The sequence below is a fragment of the Chamaea fasciata genome, unplaced genomic scaffold (genome assembly GCF_029207755.1).
Source record: "Chamaea fasciata isolate MVZ Bird 193981 ecotype frontalis unplaced genomic scaffold, bChaFas1.0.hap1 SCAF_8, whole genome shotgun sequence".
Lineage (NCBI taxonomy): Eukaryota > Metazoa > Chordata > Aves > Passeriformes > Sylviidae > Chamaea > Chamaea fasciata.
Window position 1 is genome coordinate 4903691 of NW_027094093.1, and position 22334 is coordinate 4926024.

A 22334-nucleotide genomic window follows, 5' to 3' on the forward strand; every position below is an offset into this window, starting at 1 on the left:
TTCCATGAAGAAAAAAAATCTCAGATTTTAACCCTATTGGATTCCTGTCTCTTTGAATGCCCATGAGGGACTTGGAAGAAGCGGTGAACAATTGTTTCATGCTTACTCACCTCCTACCTGCCATTCAGGATTTTGGAAGCTTTAATCATGTCCTTTCTCCCCCTCCTCTGAGGCTGCATCTCTGTTTATTCCTGGTTTAGAAGCTCTCCTCTGGTTTAGATCATCCTTGCAGCACTCTGTTAAATCTTTTTCCCACTCAGTTGTTTTCTGAAAGGAGCGGACCAGGAGTGTGTAGGATATTTCAGCTGAGTGCTCTGTGTGTTTGTGTTGTGGCATGGTGGTGATTTTATGCTTCTTTTCTGTCCTGCTTCTGGAAAATGGGGACATTCCGATGCCGTTTCCGAGCGTGTCGGGATGCTGACGGAATGTTTTCCCTTGGATTTGGGAGGGCTGTGTGCATTACTGACAGCAGCCCTTCTCTCTGCAGCTGCTGATGGGATGGTGTGCAATGAGCTGTGCTCCAGTGATGGCTGCTGGGGGCCAGGGCCAGACCAGTGCCTTTCCTGCAAGCGCTTCATCAGGGGCAGGACCTGCATAGACTCCTGCAACCTCTACGACGGGTAAGACACTCCCCTTGGGCTTTTACCCAAAGCTGCTAATTAACACTGTGGAGGACTTCAATGAGCAAGTCATTTTGGGGTTGCATTAATCAGTATCTGCCTCCATTGCCAGTATTACTGATTTGGGGTGAAACGTGTCCTGGGCTAAGATTTAAGGATTTCTAAATTGGAACTTGTGTAGAAAGCTTTCCTTGGTATTCCACTGACTAATGTTTTCATGCAGCATCGCCATCACCTTGCGCCTTTTGCATTGCTGGTAACATGAACGATTTGATTTAGGTGAAAAAAACCCCTCATCATTTATCCCTACTTGATACCCTTATTCAGAACCATACAATTATGTTCTTTCAGATGAGTTGGATTCAGGCATCTGATAAAGAAATTCTCTGAATGAGGACCCCAGAGTAGAAAAACTCACTCTCTTTTTCATAATGCACTGTGCAATTGTACACACAAACATAAATTTAAAAACCCAGCAGGAGTTCTTGCCCCTTTCCTTTTGCTGCTTATACCGGGGGAATACCTCCACAGCACAAGGTGGTTGAATCTGCCTTACAACAGAAAGATAAAGCTGAACTGAACCAAATGAACTCCCACGTATGCATGAAAATATTCTCAACTCCTCCATCTGGAGAAGGCTTGCAAAAATTACTTTGTCAGAGAACAGTTTTATGTGTTTAAAAGCTCCTTTCCTCCCCCTTCACCCCCCAATAAGAAGAGTTGCAGACCCCAGTTGTGTTGTCAGTGCACCGGAATAAGTTGGCCCCCCCTTGATGTCTTCTGCTGCCTTGGATCCTGTCACAATAAGAACATGATGAGAACATGATACTCAATCAGTACGTTCTATTCTCTGTCCATCAGTGAATAGTATTGACACTTTCCACAGGCTCAGTTCTGTCCTAAATACGTGAAAATATTTGTACCCTGGGCTAGGGGAGAACTTTTTTGTTTGTGGGAGAGCTCTGCATGTTCATGTTGCAGGGCAGCAACAGTTCTCCAGGGTGCAGTCAAGCTGTATTTCACATCTCTTTTCGTTCTCAGCAGGAAGAATGCACTCCCAGAGCCAGGGAAGGGTGGGCTTCCTTGCAGCACTCAAGTGAGGTTTTCCTCAGCTCAGTCCTGTCTTGGTTTGGAACAACAGGTGTCTGCTAAGGAAGACAGGAGCCTCCCTTGAAGATGTAAACCCCCCCTGTCTGAATGATTATAATTTTGAAATTAAGGGGCTCTCAGGCAAAGATATGGGAATAGAAGTAACAATCCTTTACTAGGAAAATTAAAATAAAAATGGAGTAGTAAAAAAAAAGAAACCCAACCAAAAACCACTGACAGAGTCAGAGTACAACCTGACACCCTGTCGGTCAGTCCAATTAAATTGTGGCTGTAGTCCTCCTGGAGGGACAGATGTGGCTGTGTTGGAGCAGAGATGATCCTGTAGAAGGGTGCAGTTTTCCTCTGGAGGTCCAGTGGTGGTGAGATGGGTCCAGCCTTCCTCTGGGAATCCAGTGCAGACAGGCTGTGCTGGTGTTCTGAATCTCAGATTTTATCCAGGTAGGAATGCTTGGCTCCTCCCCCTGGGTGGAGCATCTCCCAATGGGATGATGTAATTGTATCAGCTATGCAGTGAGCCTCGATGGCCCATGAACAGCAGATGTCCCCTGGAGGGAGGGTGGGTGGTGGGAGAGATAAGAACACTGCCCCACCTGGTTTTAACAGCTGGCGATAGAATACAGACTGCTGGTTACATCTTGCACTGCAAGACAGTCCTGTTGTCCTCAGCTGATCCTACTGGTTGTGGAGGAATGGAGGGTGAGCAGTGACCAACTGAGCTCAGAGTCTTCACCCTTTACCTGGATGCTGCTGGAGCCCCCTAACACGAGTGTGCAGCACATCTGCACACATCTGGTTAATGCAAATATTGTAATTGGTAATGCAGCAAGACGGGATCCACCTGCAAAGTTTGGGTTGGTCCAATCTGAGCCTGCTACAAAGATTCAGTCTGTCTTTCCTGGGGGAGAAACAACTTGCTCAGATGTGAACTCATCTTGGTCTAGAAGGTGGGAGGGATTGTGTTGGAAGAGTTCTGGAGGTTTGTGGTGAGGGATAACTGGCAGCTGAAATGTTTGAAGGAAGAAATTCAACCTGCCGTCACTACCTTTTTTCCCTCTTAGAAATGGGTAATAAAAATAAAAAAAAAAGTCACTTGAGTGGTAGTTTCCTGTGTTTACATGAAATAAATGAGTAAAAGGATTTGTTTTGACATTTTATAGATTGAGACATCAGTCTGGAATTATTGCTGAAAACATTACGAGCCTTTTGGAGCACTGGCTTTAAAACATGTGTTCGTAGAAACCTACCTGCAGCAACGGCAGCTCTGTCATCAGTGCTCACATGTGACAAGTGGCTTCCTGAATCTGAGCCACAGGTGACAATCGTGAAAATTTAGAAGTCAGCAATTTTGTCCTGTTAATGAAGTCTTAATGAGAGGAAGGCCCCCACTATAGTTTTATGTTGGTGAAGAAGGTGTCTGCTTCACGTGGCTGTGGCTGTGGCTGAGGTGGGGGCCTGTCCTCAGCTGCTGTGACAGACTGCTGCCCTCAGTGCCTCTGAGATCAGTACCATCAGGTGAACACCCAGCCAGGTGAGCTCAGTCTTGGGCTGGACTCAGATTTCTCCTAACCTGCCTGCAAAATATTTTCCCAGGGAATTCCGAGAATTTGCGAACGGTTCTGTCTGTGTGGAGTGCGATCCGCAGTGTGAGAAGATGGAGGAAAACATGATCACGTGCTACGGCCCGGTAAGAACAAAGTCTGTTGTGTTTGGTAGGGTTTGGGTTGTTGTGCTTGCTTTGCCTCATGGTAACTTGCTAAACTGTGCCGAAAGACAGGTTAAACTTACAGACTTTAAAGTGGCTATTGCAAATTAGTGTTAGCAAAAGCAAAAAACACGTTCTGCATGGAGGGAAGGAATTCTGCTCATGGTGAACTGGTGCTGGGAATAAACTGCCTTGGATCTGCCTCCTTAAGAAAGTGATTTTAAAAGTTTTTCTTTCCTGAGTTGTCTTAATGCCTTAATGGTACAGATGCACACAATTTTTACAGACAGAAAGCATGCAGTTGGGATTTGAGTGCCCTCTTTTATCACTATTTTTGTTCTTGGTACTCAGTTCTCTCCTGGTTTCTCCCCCAGAAAAGTGGAGGAATTCATCTCAGTCTCTCAGTTTGAACAATATGCTGGGAGGCTGTTTGTTGTTAGATAGCCTTTAAGTTGTTTTGGTAGATAACATTTTCCCTGCATCCTAAATGATGGTTAGCTCTTTCTCACCTTTATAATGGCCAATAACTTTTCTTTCAAAGCTTATTGTTCATTTGGGAGATACAAATTGTCTCTTTCTTCTAGTTTTCTGTGTTTTGCCAAGATTAAAAGTCACAAGTATGCTGGAAATGAGGAGTTGTATTTTAGGCTCTTCATAATTGAGAAAATATAACCCATAACTTATTTCCTTATTTCTATGACTTACTGAATGGAAAAAGGAAAGGCATTGTAATTTTTCTGACAGTACTGTGTTTTTCTGCAATACAGTCAGAAGGCAAGAAGCTAATGCTTAAGTGTTCAGCCCGTGAGGGAAATTTGGATTTGTAGCAGGGCTTATGGACATAAAATCCTAGGCCAGTGCTCAACCTGAACACCAGATTTAGTTATACACTGGCTTATCAGCACAGCATTAAAATTTTACTTTTACCTTGTCCAGGAGTCTTGGTTTGTTGTTCTTAACGATTTGGTCTTTGTATGTATTCAGAAGAGGGAGACCTTGTAGTCCTCCAGTCTTGCTGTGACCAGATGCCATGTGCAGAATGCTTGTGGAAAATAGTTGTGGAGTGCAGAGGTAGGAGAGCCCACTGAGGGGCTTTGCAAAGGTGGTTCAGTCCTGAATTATTCAGCAGGGAGTTTCTCAGTGTTGAAGTGTGCACTGGCTTCGTTGTATTAAGCACACCAATAACATTAAGAAGCTCACCTAGAAGCTGGTATTTTAGTCTTGCACTCTGCAGAAGAAGTTAATGGCCAACAGCACCAGGATTTATACATCTGCTGCTCCCTAAGAGAGGCTGGAACCACGCAGGTAATTCCCTGTCCCTTGGGAAGAGAAGCTGCTGCAGTTGTTGCTGAGCGTGTGCCAATGCAATCCTCGTGCAGCAGGAAAGGACAGAGTAACTTGAATGCGCTGCATTTCTTTCTTCCACGCTCTCCAGGGACCTGACCACTGCACAAAGTGTTTCCATTTTAAGGATGGTCCAAATTGTGTGGAAAAATGTCCTGATGGCTTGCAGGGAGCCAACAGCTTCATTTTCAAGTACGCCGATGAGGACCGGGAGTGCCATCCGTGCCATCCAAACTGCACCCAAGGGTGAGTGCGAGCTCTCTGCTGGGAGCCATCCTAGCCACGTACTGCTCCTAGCACAGGGGGGTTTATAGGAAACTTGGCTCAGTAAAGTACTTGTCCCACTCCTGAACAGAGAGTGTGCAGTAGGAGTTCAACCTTTGGTTTTCAGGTCTCTCGTGACGTTCAGGTTTTAGTCATGAACGCCCAGCAGCTTATCACAAAAAAGACCCTTTGGAAAACCACAGAGAAGAACTTTCCACAGCAGTGCTCCCAGCTTTCCTTCTCCACTGGTTTGTAGCAAATGCTGCCCTTTCACTTAATTTTAGGCATGTGAAATGACTTTATTTTTACTGTTTGCTCCTTCACAGAATCTCTGCTACTTGGTATTGGTGAACTAAGCCTGCAGCAGTACTGTGAGACAGAAGTGTTACTGCTCTCCTTTTCCTACAGGGACTGATGCACAGTTTGAAACCTTTGTACAGGAGCCTGAGACTGAGCATTAATTTCTGAAGTCCTGTCAAAGTGCCCGGAATAATTTGTTACACTTGGAATAATACAGCCCATGGATCTGAGCCCGAATTAAGAACCTGTGCAACACAACAATAGTCACATGCACACCTATAGTTTTGCACAGGCCATGTAAGTTATTACTGCCTTTCCCATGGGACAATTCAGAGTGTCCAGCATGCAAAGAGAGGACGAGGCAGCAATGGGAAAAAGAGAAAACATCATTCAGTGCAATAATCTTCGACAAGAGGCTCTTATTGTTTAGCAGCTAAAATTAAACCAGTAAATTATTCAATGTAATCTTGATGTCAACAGCTGTTGCCATTCAAAATGAGACCTTTTGCTGGTTTTGCAAATCTAATTACAATAGAGCCATTAGGGAAATGAGAGGGAGATCACAGAGACACAGCCAGGATCTGTTACAGATTTGTCTGCCCCCCCAGACCCTTTAAATCAGTTATGCAATAAGAAAAATGCTGCTACTGTGGAAGAGGAGGGTAAGAAGAAATGATATCAAAAGATGAGCTCACTGCAGGAGCTCTGGTCCTGGCTTTCATAGATGGAGAAGGTGTCAATGCTGATCTAATCTGACAAGACCACGGATGTGTGATGGATTTAGTGTCTGCCCAGCATAGGAAGTGCCTTGCAGCTCTCCTGGCGTCCGGGGAGATACACTTCTTCCTATTGCCTCCTCTTTCCTGAGAAGCTCTAACTGACACAGCTGTTTCTAGTGTTCGTGGCATTACTGTGTTTCTCCCAGACCAGGAAGGGAGCAGAAGGTTTTCCGTGCCTTCCTACTTCTCCATAGGCATTTGTATTTTGCAAGTGGTTGTTTATTTTCATCTGCCTGGATTGAGAAGGGAAATTTTTATGTCTCGTGCTGCAAATGTGACATTCTAGTTCATTCCCAAATGTGGAGGGCATTAGACAATTCTAGCTGACCTTGGCAGGTACTCATTAGCAGCTGTTGCTGATGAAGGATTCCCTTATGCCGAGTGAGGTGGTCCTTTTAATCCTTGCTTACAATATTCCCTCCTATTTTCTGCTTCTGATTAGGTGAAAGAATGCCTATCCCCAGAGGAAGGACAAGTAAAAGGGCCAAAGGTCTCTCCCCCAGTTACCTGAGGTACACAAAGCTGTGATAATCTCCCAGATGAGGAACTATCCCTTTTTTGTGATGCTAATACTATTCCCTGTGGAAATCTTTGTCCTCTTAATAAAGAGTTCATATGTCTATTCTTAGGTATTTTTTTATCCCTTAGAAAAACAATGCCCTCTTCCCCCCAAGTCTGGGTAAGCATGGCTTACTATTTTTTTTATTGTCCCTAGAGACTTTGTGGCATGTAATTATGTTAATGAAGCTATTAATGACTGTCCGAGATGTTTGGGGTTTGCAGGTTGTCCATCTGCTTGCCAACATTTTCAGGGGCTGAATATGCCCACAGAGAGAAGGGAAATCAGCTACTCTCTCCTTTCCTCCTTCAAGGCTCACTTCTCTAGTTTCATATCCTTCCTTTAGAAAGTAGTATTTAAATTCCCCTCAGACATGGATTCTTCACTGCAGTAGGTTGTGGAGAGAACACATCCTTCTGTTTGGCTCATGACTGAAAGGTAGAGAGAAAACATAATTCTGCTTCGTCCCACACATCTGTTACCCTGGCTGCCGGGTCAAGTGCTGGGATAAAACCAGTGCCCTCTCAGTACAGCTGGGATACCCATCCAAAGGGTTGAGCTGCTGCAGAGCCATGCTTCCCAGTCTGGGATTATCTCATTCCTGCAGTGCTGCTCTCTATGAGTCAGGCTGCTTGATAAAATAGGTTATTAGTTCTCACATGATGTCTCCAGTCATCCTCACCAGTTGTCTCCAAGGGAGGATCTCTCCCACCTCTTGTTTCCTGTGTTTTGCCATAAATTCCATCTTGGCATTTGCAGAGGACTGCTTCAGTGAGGTTAGCTAGCACCATTCTCCTCCCTTATTCAAGTGTAATGACTGTTTCTCGTAATAGGTGTGTAATTACCCAGCCCTGTTAATGATCTTGCATTGACCAGAAGAACTGTCAAACAGCGACTTCCTTGGGCTCAACGTCTGTGCTGCTGCCCTTGCATCCCCGTGATAAGTATCAGCTACTTGAAGCCAGTTTGGAGCAGACCTGAGGCACGTGGGACAGCCATCCCACTTAATTCAAGAGAGTTGGAAAGCATTTGGCACCTCTTCTTGCAGAGCTAGCCAAAACTGAACGTTTCCACAGGATGAAAATACTATTTACACAATGGCAAGGGACAGCGTGCTTCATTGCTGGGCAGGACGCGAATGGGAGACCTCCCCTCATCACACAAACGTGTTTTGTCACACAGCTTTTTAAAGGGAGGGCATTACTCCTCACCAAAACGCTCTTGTGCTTCTAAACCATGACCAGAGAAGTCAGGGGAGCTTCAGCAGCAGTGTGTGGCCCTGGAGGGATTTGAGGGCAGAAGCAGTGTGTTGCCTCTAAAGCTCAGGTGTCTTTTTAGGAAGAAAATTTGAATTCCAGATGAAAGAATATTGCAAACACACTCTTTTGTTTTGCAAAGTTTCCTCCTAGCCCCTGCTCCAGTTCAACTTTGTTCCTCTCACCGTGAGTTCTTCTCATCTTTAGCTCAGTAGCCTTTGGGTAGAGTTGTCTGACTTTACCCATAACAATAGTTGGGTGACCACCACAGAAAAGGTTTTCTCCTGCCCAGAGATAAACCACTTATACCATTGTAAAATCAGTTTTGTTTGTTTCCAGTAACCAACATTTTTGAGAATTCATCTGGCAACGAATGGCTTTGCTACCTCATATCTGTGCAGTTAAGACCCCACCTTTCAACCTTAAAGAAAGTTGATAAACGACAATATTTCTGGATTGTTTCTGGGGAAAAAAAAAAACAAAACAAAACAAAAAAACCTCTGTTGTTACTGCAATTTTCAAAACCCCACATTTCCTTTCAGGGGATGATTATCTGTTAAGCTAGGATGAGCTCCAAGTGTAATTTTCTGGATAAGCTGTATAGAACTTCTGTAAGGTACTGAATATATCATTAATAAATTGGCATGTATCAATGAACCAGTTCATTTTACAGAGCCAACTTGGAAAAGAAAATTATCATCCAGACTCCAAGCAGAAGGAACACTGGGTGTGAACGGGGTTACCAACGTGATGTTATGATTCTGTCAGGCTTATATGAGTCAAAAAGCCTGAAATGAAGAGAGTTTCTTCTGGGGAAAAATACCTGATGACTTGGTGGTGCAAAATACACTGTTAATAAATATTGCCATCACTCACACAGTGGTGTACTTCCCTGCATGTAATCAGGACAGCCACTCAGGGAGGAAAACTGGGAGCTGCCTAAATAGGAGCAATGGAATTGCACCTGGACAGAGTTTTCTCATTGGGGAAGCCAAGTCCACAGAGGAGGATTACAATTTGAAATAAAGATCAATGATCCTTCGACTTGCACTGGGTGAGGTCCAAACAGCACAAGTTTGGTTCAATCCTGTTCTCCAAATGTGAAGTGACTCCAAGGCAACAGGCTCTAGATGTCAGTCTGCTGGTTCTCTAAACTCTCAGAGCTCTCACGCCTCTCATTTGAAGATACCCTTCTTTCTATTTATAGCAAGAGTCTGAGCTCAGCTTTTCTTGGAATGGTAGGAAATGGACGATCTGAGCAATTTTTCAGCCTCCTTTGTTGCTGAACCTGTTTTCTCCAAATTGCTGAGAATGCCACGAAAGGAAGAAACATTGGATGTGTTTGAGATGGGTTAGAATTCAGACAGTCCTGAATTCTGAAGTCTAATGCCCAGGACAGCTGAAATTCCAAGAGTTCTCTCTGTTAAGTTTTTGAACTGTGTTTAAATCAACCCCTTACGTTTATGCATTATCTGGATATTTAACACGTCTTTTTTATGTCTGCACGTACGCTGGAGGAACCAGTCATTGAAGAAAACCTTCCAGTTTGTGTTTGCATGTCAGAGTAAATGCCTTATGTAAAAACAAAAATTCGAGTAAACAAGCACAGGGTAAGATTTACTTGGTCTGCTCTCCCTGATGAGCAGCTACGGGGAAATTGAATTCACTGACTTCATTTTATAATGGCAGAGTGATACCAATTTAAATGCAGCAAAAGCTGATGACTGGCAAGTGATGGTGAAGCAGAAAGAAGATCTCGTGGGAGCTTATTTGAACTCTCAGATTTTTTTGACATGCATATCCTTCCATCAAAGCCCATCTGAAGACCAGCAAACTTTAAAAGAGTTGGGGATCACACCTTAAATTTAAAATGCCTCCACAGAAGTAAGTTGCGGTCTACTGATGTGTCAGATCACCTCTCCTGCCTGTAGTAGATGTGCAGCCAAAGGGCCTGTTAATTAAACGGCTCTGAGATCTTGTTAAAGAGTTGAAATAAATGGTTTGGTTTCCTTAAATGCCAAGGGCAACATACTCCCCATGGCTAGAGTGCCTGGCTGGGTGTGCAGCACTGAAGGGGGTCAGGTTGTTTTAACCCCTAAAAGCTCAACCTTAGGTCTCCTAGAATCCTGACTGCTGTGTAAATGTATATTTGACTTGCTGTTTCAATCCAGGGGACCAGGAAACCAGTCCTGCCCTTCACGGGGGCAAGGGAAATCCACACATGCCACACCTGTTCTGCAGACTCTTTTCCATGGCTGCGTTTTAGTGTTGCTGCATTTAGTGATTCCTTGCATATCCAACGCCTTTGGTGAGCACCTGCTGATTGTGCAGGTGTGGAGGACTTTTGGCAGCATCTGAGGAAAGCAGAATAAAATGTCTGAATCAGCAGACGCCATCTCGCTGTGGTTTTTGTTGCTGGAAGTTGATCCTTGAGCTTCCCTGTTCAAAAAGTATTGTCAGCTTCCAAAATATTTCTGCAGTTGCCCCGCCTGGGATCTTAGAACAGAATGAACAATCGCATCACTTACAGAAAGAAAAGCAAATTCTGGATCGTGCTCCTGGAAGTCTCAGCTTGTAAATTAACAGCTTTTGTGCAGTAATCACTGGTTTGATGACTCATAAAAACATGCAGCTAAAGCAACTCTGTTGTCAGGACTCCCACACGCAGGTGAACCAAGATATGGCCTGCCTTGGAGTGCTGTTGCTATTATCGTTCCTCTTGTCACAAGCTATAATTTTTTGGTGACACAAGTCTCTCTTAGGCAGAGAAGACGAGCTAGAATTAAGAACACAAAGGGGATTCCTGCTGCTTGGGTGTGTAAATAACAGATGTCTCTCTTTCTCTCCCTGTTTCCACTTTGGATTTGCTGCAGGTGCATAGGGCCACACCTGGAGGACTGCATTGGGCTGATGGATAGGTACTGGCTGGGTGCTGGCTGCCTGTGTGTCTCCATCCTGCATCCTGTGTGGACAAGGGCGCATGCGTGTGCATGTCCTGGGGCGTGGCAATGACGTGGTTTGTTCTGTAATTGCCTGCAGGTGTAGAGGCCCCGCTAGTCATGACTGCATTTTCTATCCGTGGACACGGCAGTCCACTCTGCCACAGCACGCTAGGTAACATCCCCACCCCATCCTCCATGCCCTGCCTGCCGCAGGAATGTCATACTATCCAGTTTGGGCACACACACCCACACTGTGGGGAGAGCACAGCTTGTCCTTAAGTGACATCTGCCTCTCTACGTCCAAATTCGATTTTCTGTTTTGTGAAAATTCATGAAATATTTGGCTCATTTAGGCTAATTAAAAAATGCCTTTTTTTCCTTTTTTTTTTTTATTTTTTCGTTTAAATCAATAAGGATTAAATTCTGGAATTTCCTGCAGACATTCCCGTTTCCAGATTAAATTTTATTACGTGGTGAAAATTCTGGTAAAATTGGAATTCACTTGTTTTCCCTCTATTGGCTTTTTCTGTTTGTTTGTTTTGTTTTTATGGGGGGTTTTTCTATTTTTTTGTTTGTTTGTTTAAGACAGAATTTAAAAGCAAATGAACATCTTCCTTCCATACGCCTTCCCTTGAAAAAGTAAAATGTTTCAGCAAAACCAAATTTCTTCCTCAATTCGCATAAACCTGTTATTTGATTTTTTCGTTTTCTGCCTAAAAGAAAAATTGTAACCTTGCGGCAAATTTATTTGCTCAGTAATGACGAAACAAATTCACAGAGGCTTCACTCTGCATTCTTTTTCATGAAAGCCCTATGTTGCCACTGAGTTTGTTCAGTCTTAAATTCAAACTGGTTAATATGACTTCTAGGCTTTGGGATTACTCTCCTGAGCTAAGACTAGATGAAAAATGCATAAATTCAATCAAACCCACCTCATCAAGGATTTCAATCTGAGTTTTTTTCTTGTTTTTTTCAAACGGTTTTAAGGTTACCTTTCCTTCCTAATTGTGTATGTAATGTGAATATGCCTATTTCTAGCTTAAGAGGGAGAACGTATTTGGACTTGAAAAACAGTGCACTATAAATGCTACCAAATGGTGCATTTGTTTATTAAATCAGTATCAGTTCTGACTTAATTCATTGACCAATGAATAAGCAACAGAAGATGAGTTTTTCAATGTTTCAATGTTTTGTTTTAATCCTTCCGATCCGGGATATCCAGTTTGAGATACTTCCGTGGGGCCTCATTTTCAGATGGACTCATCCAAACAGAGCTGCCCCAGTTTTAAGGGTCCCAATTTCATCAGCTTTACTTGAAGCACAAATACAGAACCGTATTATTATTATTTCCATAAGTTTAAGGAAATAATAATGATTATTTCCTTAATAAGGAGAAGCCTTACCAAACTCCAGAAATGGGAGGAATTGTTTTACTCTGTTCAGTGGTTTTATTCCTACTTGACTCTGTCTGAGGGGGAAGGCCCTCAAATATTTCCTATTTCCTTTGGATCTGATGGATATTTTTTTGTTTGTTTGTTTCAGCCTTGCTGAGATGATTTTAGGAAAATTACTGCACTGTGTTTAAATGTCAGTATGCATTCTTTCACTTTCAAGGCAAAGAAGGAAACTTCATACCTCTATATTACATTTGTGAAATGGTGCTTTTTTAATTGTGAAAATGGTTTATTTTGTTTGGGCTAAAAATGGGCAAAACTGCACTGGCAAAGTGAATCTTTTTGTTACAGTAGGGTTGTAAAGCCAAAATGGATGTGTTTAACTTTAGATAGAACCTACTTCATGTCCCTTTAATGACTCTGCACCCTCCTGAGTCTTATAAATCTTAAATTAATTAATAATCGGTCTGACCCTTATCTATTGACTTTTTTTCCATTGATGTGAATTATTAGTGAGTAGACGGGGACAGGGTTTTCTGCTGTTCAGGCAGCTGAAAGTGAGACCAGGGCTTTAACCAAACAAGGCATTCCTCATTTTCTCCTATTTCCATTTTCATAGCGGTGTTGCTTTCCTTTCCAGTTTTTTAGTTTGCAAATTGTTTATGCCAGGATCCATTGACTTGAGGGCTTTTGTAAGAGTCTGGTAGAATAGCAAAGGAATTCTTTCTGTCGTGTTTAATAAAGATGAATCAGATGCGCATCACATGGCTTGTTTTCCAAATGACAGGTGAAACTTCGGGTTTTCTGTTTTTGTCCCTTCAAGTTTGTGGGAAAACAACCTTACTTTTGGCAATGCCTTTCTTTCTGCATAGTTTGGTTTTGGTTTTTTAACCTTTAGGCTCAATAGAGCTCTGTCCAAAAGAACAGCTCCTCATGCAGCTTCCTGTAAGGATTATTCTTGTAGGGCTTTGGGTTTGGTTCTACTTCCCACACCAATCTTCCCTAGAAATTGCCAAAGCGAAGTTAGAAAGGTAGAAGAAGGCTGGAATTTCCCAGGATGCCCAAGGGAGTTATCCACCCTCCTTTCCTGCCTCTTATTACAATGCCACTCCTCCTTTTGCTGCTTTCTGATAGTGGTATTCAGTGTTTTTTGTGGTTGGAATGGCACACAAAAGCACATTTCAGCATATTCTGGAACAATCAGCAAAAAGATGAGTGTGTCTGCTCCCAAGATGAGGATAACAGTTGTCTAAAAGGATGGTTCAAAAACTGTAAATATAATGCTGTGCTGTTCATTAGGAAAATACTCTAGACAGTCAGGAAAGGCTGGTTCCTTTCAAGTTCACCAGAAAAGTTCAGCTAGTGCAGTTACTGGAGTGAGACTGTGGACGAAGTTTTTACCTGAAGTATGAATTTTAATTGGTTTATCCTTGCTAGGCTTCATTCACCTTAATGCTAGGAGAGAAAAGATCATCAAATGAGGAGTGAAGTCTCTGTTTTCTGCTGCGTGTGAGGTTGTTTATCTAAAGATGTGATCCAGGAGCACGTGTTGGATATGGTAGGAAAGAACCAGCACCAGCAGTGATTTTCCTGGTCTGAGTAAGCTGGTGTCTCTGTTTACGCCCCAAGAAAATTTCATTTACATTTCCCTTTTAACTAACAGGAACTAATTAGCCAGGCCCACTATTGTCAAGTGCTTAAATAGAATGTTGTGTAGATGTTAACTCTAATTACAATCCTGTTGCTAGCTTTGTATCCAAAAAGGATGTCCTCTCAACAAATCATCACTTCCTCAACAACAGCAACAAAAAAAAAGCTGGTTTTATCTACTGCTCATGTGTACAAGAGCTAATTAACAGTAAACCCTGTGTAATGCAAGCAAATCCTTTCATAGCTGTTTTGTACCCTGTCGCAGTATGACTTCAACAGAATTTCACAGCAGCTCTCAGTAGTTGGTGGGGAAGGGAAACCACCTCTAATAAACTGCTTATGTTCATGGCTTTCACAGCACTCAGCTCCATTGCTTGGAGGAAAGCACTCCATATGCTCTCTGTTTTTATAGAATAATTATAGTTGTTCTGCAGGGGCAGAGGATCTCTGTATAAAATAAGAGGGAAAATAAGATCTGTGAGTACCAGCTAAGCTGTGTTACCTGTTTGGTAAAAGATGCTGCTCTCGAGAGACTCGTAATATGGAGCTTTCTGAAGCTGTATCAGAACAGAGCAGTTGAAGAGATTTATTTTTTAAGAACCAGACTAGAAAAAAAAGACAGTTTCAGATCCTTCCTCCATGGGTTGCATAGATTTACACATCATCAAACAGGACAAATTCACGGAATCACAGAAAGAGCTAGGTTGGAAAAGACCTTTGAGATCATCAAGTCCAACCTGTGACCCAACACCACCTTATCAACTAAACCTTGGAAGTGAGTGCCACATCCAGGCTTTTTTTAAACACCTCCAGGGACCGTGACTGCACCACCTCCCCGGGCAGCCCACTCAGTCTTTCTGTGAAGAGCTTCTCAATGCCCAACCTAAAACTCCCCTGTGTCCTCTTGTCCCGCTGCTGGTTGACTGGGAGAAGAGACTGACCCCCACCTGGCTGCAACCACCTTTCAGGTTCATGAAAGAGATTGATAGAGAAATCCCAGTTCTGTGGGAGAACTTGCCTCTGCTGAACTGGTTCTGAACCTTTGCTGAGGGTACTTTAATTCTTGCCATGGCATTTCCCTGCCTGGAGCTTTAGGAGGAGTACACTTGGAATACCCCTGTGACGTGAATGAAAGTCACTGCAGCGACCTCCTCCTTTTTATTTACCACTCCCACATTTTAAGACCAGTCATCTTGTGAAAGGGTGTAGGTGGGTATTCCTTCTTTCTTTCCTGTTCTTTCCTGTACAGATAGAATCCTAGAATGGTTTGCATTGGAAAGGACCTTAAAGCTCATCCAGTTCCAGCCCCTCTGCCATGGGCAGGGACACCTTCCACTATCCCAGGTTGCTCCAAGCCCCACCCAACCTGGCCTTGGACACTTCCAGGGATCCAGGGGCAGCCACAGCTTCTCTGGGCACCCTGTGCCAGGGCCTCCCCACCCTCACAGGGAAGAATTCCTTCCTCATATCTGACCTAAATTTCCCCCCTTTCAGTCTGAGGTCTGACCACAGTTAATAAATCGCTCATTGTGATAAAGCTTCTGTTGTGTACCACGTTCAGAAAGATTTGTCTGTGATCGGTGAGGGTTTGTGCTTCACCTGTTTTACTCAGCAGGGTTGGCTGGCTGGACTCATGGTACGGAAGGACTTAGTAGGGTGTGCTACTGGAGAGAGAAATAAACTGTTTAGGTTGGGAGAGTGGAAGAGCTGGAAGCAATTCTCACACAATGCTGTTTAAAATCTGTTCTGTGGCTCCAGTAGCTTGAGGATCCTGTTGAGAGAGCGTAGGATAGAGTGAGATCAGAAATCTGATGCGTCTAAAAGTTTGTTATACCGCAAGTAGAATGTGAGCAATAAACTCTCGCAGGATCTTGATACTGTTGGTACTCACTGACTAAGTTTCTCAGCAGCTGTGCTCATTTTTGATAGGAAAACTCTTTGTTTGGAAAAGTGACTAAATTATCTTTACTGAAACTATGAGCAGAAAAAATGATGAGTGTTAAAGGCCAAATGTGATAGGTCACTGCAGGAAGAAAAGGAGCAATCGGAAATGCAAATTAATAAATGGTTTGTTAGAATGGAAAACAACACACAGGGCCATTGCAGAGGTCATTGCTTTTGTTTTTCATCACCCTTGTGTTGTGTGTCTGTATTGATTTGGCTACACAAATAATGTACAATGCAGAAATAAAATTGTGCCATGGAGAGGTGACCTTATTATAAAGCAACAGTATACATCTCACTGCTCTCCAATGGATTTCTCTCATGGCTGGAAATAAGGATTTAATTTAGATTTAATGTCGTTATAAATTAATTATCTAGTATTAAATATACATTTGTAGAGCTTTCAAAATCTGGAAGACGTAGGGTTGTTTAAACCTCAGTGAATGGTTTCTTAATAATTCATTAATATTTAATATATAATAACGCAGAACTGAAGCTTGTGGTCTTACTTCCAATTTACCTGTGCAATGTAGGATTTGTCACTCTTTCTTAGTAGGAAAAATTTACATGACAAATGTGTTTGAGTTGATAGCCCAGCCCAGACTTAATTCTCTGCAATCTCGCTTACTCCTTGTGACCTTACTCAACTGTGAAGGAGCTGCAATTCCTGCATGAAATGGGAAGCTCTTGGCTGGGATTCTTTAGAGCAGCACATCCCCCTTTTGCTTTTCACTGCCTGCTTAACACCAGTTTTCTGCAATGATGGAGCACAGAACATGTAATGCAGATCAGAATTTGCACATTGGCATTGCCTTTTTTTGTTTGTTTTACACACCAAAATGTGTGTTTGCTTCTCAGTTAAACTGCAACAGCTTTTCCAGCCCTGAATCAAAACTAGCAGATAACTTGTTCATGATGGTAGGATAGGTGTCTGTCAGTCCTTTCAATTTGTTTTTCCAGGAATGGAAATACCAGTGTTCAATTTGATACTTTACTCGTGTGGAGCAAACACAATGGTAAACGAGTTAAAGTAATTAAACAAGGAGTTAATGAAGTCCTGGCTTTGGTGTTATGTGTGGAGAGTTGTGCCTCAGCATTTACCAAAGGTGGAAGCATTAGCACAAATACCAGCAGTCATGCAGGAAGACAGCATTAGGAAATCAAGCCATCAGACCAAATTACTTAATCTTACTATAATTTTTTCCATGCTGTAAAGTAACAGGGTGGGAAAATGTCATGTAAATTATCTGTACCTTTGGGTAGTAGTTTCAAATTACTAAATTCAATTTCTAGTGGGAAAGGGGGGCTAATACTAAACTCATTCCCCATGCCAGGCCCTCTCTTTGTTAGTTCAGCTGCCTTTGCATCTCCTTTCTGTAAAGCAGAGGTATTTTGCCTCTTTTCTGCCTCGTTACAGTGGTAGTGGATAGAGTTGAACAAGAATGTAGACCCTGTACCTTCCGAGAGACTGACTCTTTTCCCAGGAATGTGTTAGAGAGGCTTTAGGGAAGAGCCATTGGAAGTAGTACCAAGTTGTCTCTTGGAATGAAGTTTAGGAACTCAGACAGCTAAAGCTTCTTTTGGCTGAAAGTGATGGTGTAGAGCCAGATTCTCCTCTAGAAGTACACAGGTAAGGAGACAAAGGTTGGTTAAGGATGGCACTAAGTCTAGCAGACTGAAAAGGGGAGTTGGGTGTCTGTGAGGTATAGAATGGGTGAAATCTGAGAGACACTCAAAGCAGCAAAATGCCAGTGCATTTCTAATGAAGGCTGTTAGTCCCTGGAATGATTTTCTGTGGTAATGTTCTTTTCTCCAGCACCAGACTTGTGAAATCAAGACTGGGATTTTTTTTTTTTTTTTTTATTTTTTTTTGCAAGCAAGATGAGTTTGTGCCAAGCTTGGAGGCAGAGGGTGGTGTGGCTGCTCCTGCCACGTGACAGGACACTTCAATGTCTGCGGCAATAGTTACCAGCTGTGATCAGCTCTTGGCTCATGCTCTAAGCTAGAACGTCCTTTGAATTTTGATTCAGAGCACTGAGTTGGACACAGACAAACAAATCCAGCTGCTGAATCCTGGGCTTTGGCTCCTGTCAGCTGTGAGTGAGGCACAGAGGGAGAGTTCACGTGACTTTGCTCCAGATTTCTGTTGTGTTCACCTATGCTTGCTCATTACCAGTTAGGTCAGGTAAAATTCTGAGTTTTGAGACTGTCCTTTGCTAGGGGAGATGAGAAACTCATTCAGATCTTATCTGTACTTTTGTCAAAAAGCTTCATGCCTTTTTTTTTTTTCCAATCTGATGTAAATTTTTAATGACACCATCTTCCCTTGCTGGTGAACAAGATCTTTTGCAGACATATTGGCTGTTTAATCAATAGAAGATAATGTCGAAAATAATTTCTGTAGTTATCTGAGATTGAGCAAATGATAAAACAGGCAGGGAAAGATCATGGGATAATGTGAAGAGCAGGGGCTGGCAAGTTCTGATCGAGCTTTTTCTTGGCAGAGGGTTGTGAGGAGGTAACTCTGTGTTTGCCTGCTGTGGTACATTTCTCAGCAGAGGTAGCAGTTTCTCATAATAAAGAGTTGTGGCATTTATGCAGGAATCTGAGAACAAATGCAACCTCATCAGGACAAGGGCCAAGCTTTGGTTAAATATGGTCCAGTCTTGATGTAATCCCTGATTTGTCAGTGATACAAAGTTTTTCTAGTAATGCCTAAAGGAAAGCTCTCTGAAATGCAATCATTTCTAATGAAAATTGTGAACTTTTTCCTCAAACAATTGGTCTTGGACTCCCAATACTCTGCCTGTGACATATTGTCCTTTGGAGACACAGGATTTCCAAGCAGCACACCAGTGTTGGGCACCTCTTAAAATGCTCACTTGAATTTTTGTTACATGTTCTTACTGTATTCATTCTTCCATTTAAACTCGTAGTTCTCTACTTGTCATAAATCCAATAATGTTTAGATATTGTCACTGAAATTAGGTAGTACAGATATGTCTCAGAAAGCACAGAAGCTGTAAAGAAGCATAACATGAGTGAAGAGAAGTGGTGACAGTGGAAAAGTAGAAGGAAACAAAAGGATAGAAGATGTAGTTTTGTTTGTTGCCATTTCTTTTGCTCAAATTAATCCTGCAGGGTGAGAATCTGTAGGCCTGGTGTCAGTGTAGAACATGCTGAAGAGGAGACAAGACACTGCAGTCCCTGCTTTTGGTGATACAGCGTGTTCATCTGCAAATCAATCAGGAAATAATGCTGGGAACATCGGCCAGGGTATGCAGAGCCTGTAGGCTGGTAGGTCAGAAGCAGACAAACTGCAGTGATGTGGTAGACTGGAGGGAAGATGTGTAATTCCAGAAGAGCAGTTCAGCAGCATGGCCAAACCCATCTCCTCTGAGTTCCCAGCAGGCTTGGATCAGCCATGGGGATACTTTCAGTTCATGCCAGTGGGGTCTGTATCCATGGGCATTGCTCTGCTTGAGTGAATAGCTTCCTTAAAAGATATGTGCAAATTTCAGAAGTAAATCCCATCTTCCCCTGCCCCTGATGGACTGATGAAGGGAAAAAAAGAAAAGGTAAAAAGCATCCCTGCATTAGAATGGACCACTGGTTGTTAATATGCATAGTCTCAGTCACAGCAGGGATAAGAGACAACGAACAGGTTGAAGAGATAATATCCTTGCTTTAAAACTGTCCCATCTCCTGTAGAAATGCTTTTCCCTCCCTCAGTGGCAGTGATGTCCTCTGCATGTGAATAATTTGGATGCAGGCTAAGTTCAGTGCTGTCTCGCTTCAACTCGGGGTGAATTCTCTCTGCTTTCAGTTCCTGAATCAACCAGTGGATCAGGGCTGCAAATTCCGAACTTCAGGAAGTTTGAGTCAACTTCTAATCAATGGATTTTTAAAACAGGGGAGCAGTTTCCAGGAAACTCCCAGTGAGAAGAAGAAGAAGGGTATAAACCTACAGCTGTATCAGTATGTTTGTATATACCCTCTCAAGGTTTCATCAGCCTTCTGGTGCTGCTGATTCCTTAAATACTTCAAATACATATATTTTGAGATGGAATGAGAAGCAATACTTCTCTCCATCATGACAGAGGCAGGGGAAAAAAAAATAAGTATTGAAGCCTTCTCTCTCCTTGTTTTTTTTTTTGTTTGTTTTTTTGTTTTTGTTTTTGTTTTGTTTTTGTGTTTTTTTTTTTTGTTTTTTACCTCTAATGAGCTTCAGACTCTGTGAGACCTAAAAGGCACAAAAAGTCAGCAGGATCCACTGCCTGCCAGAGTACTGGAACTCAGGTTAGGGGATTTGGTGGAATGGGGAAAGGAAGGGGGTTGTGACTGAAAGTGGGAAAAGAGATTTTTAAGCTGGAACACCGTTTCCCCAGATGCTTGGCCTGTTCTGGAGTTTCAGCAGCTGTCAGAAGTCGAGTTTCTTTAACATTCAGAAGCTACACAGATAAAGCAGTAAAATCTGGAATGTTCTATCATACAGAAATGTGGGAGAAGGAAAGAGCTATTTTACTAAATTATCATTTTCCTCGATGTGGACTATGAAACAATCATAAAGAAAGAGCAGTTGGAGAGTTGGGGTTGCTCTTAACAAACACAACCCCATGGTGAGCAGAGCTGAGAGCAGAATGATGCTCACAAAGGCTGCTTTCCCTTGGCTCCTGTGCTGGAGTGGGTGAGATTCCTTTGGCTGGCTGTGGATACGGGAGAGAGCAGTGACAGTGGGTGAATTTGCAGCTTCTGTGCTGAACTTTTCTTCTTAGAATGGCCTGTGGGGAAATGCTGGCAGTGGGATGATGACTAGAATTAAGAGGAGTTGCAAGATACTCCAGAGTTTCTCTCTGGTTCATTTGGGAACATAAGAATGACTGGGAGGTGGCTGATAAGTTCTTAACATAGAAGAACTTTTGGGCATAGCTTCATATAACAGGTGATCCTGTACAAACCTGTATCCGGAACAGGATATGAGTTTTATATGAGCTTTTTCCTCAGTAAGAAAATGAGGTTTTCTAGTGATTGACAGGATTTGTGTAGGATGTTTAGACAGTATGCTATTCCAGTAAAACAATAGTGATAAATCCAAAAGCAGCATCAGGCATACTCAAAGAAATTCCTTATACCCTGCTCTTTATCTGCCTTCAAATTCTCTCTGTATTTATGAGCATTGGCTGCATTTCTTCCCTGCTATGCTCCACAAAGATAAATCCTGCATATTTAGAACTCAAGTGATGAGTAGCTAAAATCCATGTTGAAGGTAGCGGCATCATGGCCATTACTGGTGTTCTAAGAAATGTCTCAAATGCTATATTTATATAAACAGGCCAGGGCAGAGTGAAGTGTAACTGGTTTGATTTAGGCTTTGAAAGAAAGATTTTTAACTGCAGGTGTGCATGAATGTATGTAATACATGAAAGATACGGATGCATGTTTCCAAAGACATCCTGCTACAAATTCTCCACGCACTCTCATCTCAAACATAGCTCCAAAAGATGCTTTAATGCCAGCACTTGTTAAAAAACCTCAGCTGAAACCCACTAAGATCTTATTACAGGACAAATTATTGGACATGACAAGAAACTTGAAGATTGGTGATGCCTTAAGTTTCAGCTTTCATGTTTTTCAGATTCTGTGCTGCCTAGAGATGTAGTTCTGAGCCTCAAGTGTCACTCAGCTCTCTTCACAGAGCAGGGAGACATAAATCCTTCTCCTCCTGGGGACTAAGGACAACAGGTACAAGTTTTGGGGCCCAAACGCACAAACAACTGAGCTGAAGAGAGAAAACAAGAAGGATGGGACTTCATAACCTGAAGCTGTAATTGGACAATTAAACCCCAATATGCAAATGGACCAAAACTTATCAAAGTGTGAGACCGCATGACTGGTCATCCATTTTGTGACCATTTTGGGTCCACCTTGGGTGTAGCTCTGGCCAGGCTCTTGTCCTGCCCAAGGTGTACCCTAACGGTCTTTCAGTGAATACTGACTTTATTCCCTAGCTCTGTGCAGTCTCTGTTCCAGGTCAGCCCTCCCAAGGCACCATTGGGAACACAGTGGGATAGTTCTATTCTCATCTGTTTATCATGTCCCATTTTGTTATCATAGAATCAGAGAATGGTTTGCATTGGAAGGGACCTGAAAGATCACCTCGTTTCACCCCCTGCCATGGGCAGGGACACCTTCCACTGTCCCAGGTTGCTCCAAGCTCCATCCAGCCTGGCCTTGAACACTCCCAGGGATTGAGGGGCAGCCACAGGTTTTCTGGACAGCCTGTACCAGGACTTCTCCACCTTCAGAGGGAAAAATTTCTTCCACATATATATAGTCTAAATTTCTTCTCTTTCCATTTTGATGTTGGGTTTTTCTCTTCTGCCAGTGCCTAGTGCTGAACCTCAGTCTGACTGTTGCCTTATGTGCAGGGGCTTGTTCCCCTTGGAGAGGTGCTTGGGCGGAGGTTGGGG

The 22334-nt window shown here is 42.8% G+C and overlaps 1 protein-coding gene across 4 annotated transcripts in view; it reads left to right on the plus strand.

The window, feature by feature from the left end:
• Positions 1–22334, plus strand: part of ERBB4 (erb-b2 receptor tyrosine kinase 4) — a 552534-nt gene that overhangs the window by 409333 nt on the left and 120867 nt on the right. For 3 of the 4 annotated variants that reach the window (XM_066189450.1, XM_066189448.1, XM_066189449.1), the window contains exons 13-16: positions 488–620; positions 3321–3414; positions 4868–5022; positions 10974–11048. In XM_066189450.1, coding sequence (XP_066045547.1) covers positions 488–620; positions 3321–3414; positions 4868–5022; positions 10974–11048 — 457 coding nt within the window. Of the gene's footprint in view, positions 1–487; positions 621–3320; positions 3415–4867; positions 5023–10807; positions 10853–10973; positions 11049–22334 lie in introns of all 4 variants that reach the window. The other variant, XM_066189451.1, reaches the window with a different exon arrangement.